Raw genomic sequence first — 3,157 nt, forward strand, 5'->3', positions numbered from 1 at the left:
TAAGCTTACCTAAGCCATTGAAACGAGTTATGTTCTACAAACTGTAAGCTTACCTAAGCTACTGAAATGAGTTATATCCTGTGTTTCCTTGTCCTGCATTCGCTGTTGGATTTCCAGATGAACCTGGGGAATAAAATAAGTCCAAAAACCTGTATTGTTTCTGATTTGACAATTATTAGAACAATTCAGTCCTTTTTTTCATTTTTGTGCTACGACTGATTTTCCTTCTTACTCTTGCTTCTGTTCTCTTTTACCTCAGTTTATCTTGAATTCAGTGATCTGATGTAATATCCAGTTTTAAAAACAACATTTAAAATTGCCTTTTCTTCTTTTTCTCCTGATTTCTTTGATGCTAGTGCCATTTTGCTGTATTTTGCTGGGAGGTAACTATATCCCCAATCTTAAAACGCAGTTGTTCATCTGTCCTCCTGCCTAGTAAATGATAACGGATAGATCTACCTCTTCAATATTGTAATGAGTACTCAGCCAAACAATGGAGTGAATTCACAATATTTCATTTCTGATGGCTATTGATTTTTCAATCTTCCCCCATGTCATGAATCAAGCTCAGAATATTAAAATGTCAGAGAAAAGTTAAGAAATAAGATATCTAGGATTTTCTCATTCATTACTGTAGCTTTATGTTTACCTTGTTTATTTCCTTCCTTTCTGTTGTAGTCCTCCTAAGTAACTTGATGAGACGACATGATGGCATCTTTTCTTGCACTTCATCATGAAGCTTTTCAACATCATAATCACTTCGCTGAAATTTGAAAGAAAGGAAATTGTAATGTGTTAATTGTGATTTTGCAAATTGTCATATTTACATACCATGTAGACTGATCATGATATACAAAACAAATATCTTGCTGTCATCAGAGTTTGTTGAAACTAAGAAACTTTTGACATCGTCCTCTGTTAAAGCAGCCAATGTACATCACTGAGTTATGTACAAATTTCACCATTCTAACATTTGTATTTTTTATGTTGTGCTGACATCTTTGTAAGCATGTAATGCTTTTATTGGCACATCTATCCAAATTGACCGAGTACGAATTTGATTTGGATGGATGCTTTTCAAACCACTGTTAAATTTGATTTGGATGGATGCTTTTCAAACCACTGTTAAATTTGATTTGAGAGAATTGAAGATGGCGATAGCATGACACTTTAGTACTGTAGCCAGTTTCAACTGTCCCTGATGACCCTGCTATTGTAGTACTGTTTTGTTGGTCACAACGTTGACCCCAAGGTTATGTAATATACAACTTAAATACAAAGCAATCTTTTCAACTTTCAACTTTTAAATTGATTGCTTGGGCCTGCACACAGCAGGTTGCTGGAGTAGAGTAGAACACTCTAACAAGAGTGATCAACATACCCTGCATGAAAAGAAAAAAAGAAAGAGAAGTATTTTATTATCGGGCGAGTGACCCAATATCTTTCACGTCAGGTTAGGAAATCAAACCCAGATCGGTGAAAGATGAGTGCTCCACTGAACCACTCGATCATGGGACTCTTTGCATTGATTCTGACATGCAGCACTCATCAAGCTGGGGTCAACGGGATTCATGGGTAATAATCCTGCATTTGGGTAACAGTTACCAGCTGTTTATAGTAAAAAAAATATTACTGAAAAGTGGAATAAAGTGAAATAAAAAAACCACCAAGTTCTTTCAAACATGTACTGTAGGAGCGAAAAAGGGGCATCAGTCGCATCATTCTTTCAATATAATCCAGTAAATTGTACAATAATGAACATTTTTACACAAAAAGCCACAGGAGCATTATAAAGTATATACATATCACATAATTATTTCTATTAGTGTGTCCAGCACAATTCTGGTGTCTTACTTGGTTAAATTAACAAACCATATTATTGAGATCATCCAGTGCAAATGTGGTAGAAGAGCATGAAATTTGCAATGTTCTAATGAAAGCCACCCTACACCTATAAGTACTGTAATGGAGATGATACAGTTCACAATTTTCGCAAAAAGTTTGACATCTAAATCAGTCATTTTTTGTGCACAATTGTACCGCACTTTAGTATTTATTGGGTTTTGTTGAAAGAAAGAAACCTTTATTTATTCCTAATATATGAAATATCTTTATGCGTTTTTGTTTCGCTTTATTTCCCATTTCAGTAATAAGTGTGTTACTGTAAACGGTAATTGTTACCCTTGCCATAGACGTTTATATATAAGTCTTACTCCAACAATGTTAGAGGTTTTACACGGCGAAAAAATTTTGACAGGCGTCGCAGTCGGCAAAATCATATCCGATTGAAAAAAGGCCGACCAGCGGCCTCTCATGTTATGGGAGTAATATACGTCTCTGCCCTTGCATAACCATATGCAGGATTATTACCAATATCATCATATGCCTTAAAAGAAGTTGTCAATATCAGATCAATAGGTTCTCCCTAATTCATAAACAAGCAACTCTGGTCGAAGAGATCTAACCGTTTTGAATGCGATAAACGAAAGCGGTGACAGACAAGTTCAGACAGATTGACCGAGGCGGGCCCAGTTTAACCCACCTTACTGATGTGTCCAGTTCGTTCTCCTAAAATTAACGCATTTCTGAGTGGAACAAGTGAACTGTCAACACAGCTCCATGGATTGGAAGTATCCAAGACTGTGGAAAACCGCTCACTGTCCATTTATGTTTGTTTACATATTTCGATGAGTGCAATTTGAAGGTTTCCGCTTCTTTACATTTTTATCTCCTTATATTAAAGAGTTCTCTTACCGCGTAGTAATACAAACATTACTAATTAAAGAAATGGTGACTGAATTTTCGGGGAAAAAAATCAGAATTAACAAATAATTTCTCAGCCAAATATCAGATCATGAATCTATTGATGCTTTGTGTAGAAAAAATGATAAAACAGTTTGCCTAGCTAAAATTACAGCATTAAATATAATCTACACAATAAAAGTTATAATTTATTTAAAGTAGAAGCACGGACTTGCGGATACCCTCTAATCTAATTCCGTGGTAAAATAAAGGAATTAGATCTATCTAAGTCCGTCCGTGGTAGAATCAAGTAAAGAACATATCAGTTATTAATTAATGGCAGAATATCATCAGCATAAAAACGCTGTTATAGGTTAGCAATGCCGATACAATATCAATGCCGCTAGACGGTACG

The 3,157-nt window shown here is 35.4% G+C and overlaps 1 protein-coding gene across 2 annotated transcripts in view; it reads right to left on the minus strand.

The window, feature by feature from the left end:
- Positions 1 to 2,750, minus strand: part of LOC110448922 (AUGMIN subunit 2-like) — an 8,819-nt gene extending 6,069 nt beyond the window's left edge. Inside the window, exons 1-3 of one of the 2 annotated variants that reach the window (XM_021495434.1) lie at positions 2,543 to 2,750; positions 650 to 763; positions 54 to 123 (exon numbers count right to left, since the gene is read on the minus strand). In XM_021495434.1, the coding sequence (XP_021351109.1) occupies positions 54 to 123; positions 650 to 763; positions 2,543 to 2,665 (307 nt within the window). In that variant the 5' untranslated portion in view covers positions 2,666 to 2,750. Of the gene's footprint in view, positions 1 to 53; positions 124 to 649; positions 764 to 2,465; positions 2,486 to 2,542 lie in introns of those variants that run through there. The other variant, XM_021495435.1, reaches the window with a different exon arrangement.
- Positions 2,751 to 3,157: the final 407 nt, after the last annotated feature.

This window comes from Mizuhopecten yessoensis, unplaced genomic scaffold (genome assembly GCF_002113885.1).
Source record: "Mizuhopecten yessoensis strain PY_sf001 unplaced genomic scaffold, ASM211388v2 scaffold4373_2, whole genome shotgun sequence".
NCBI classification, from domain to species: domain Eukaryota; kingdom Metazoa; phylum Mollusca; class Bivalvia; order Pectinida; family Pectinidae; genus Mizuhopecten; species Mizuhopecten yessoensis.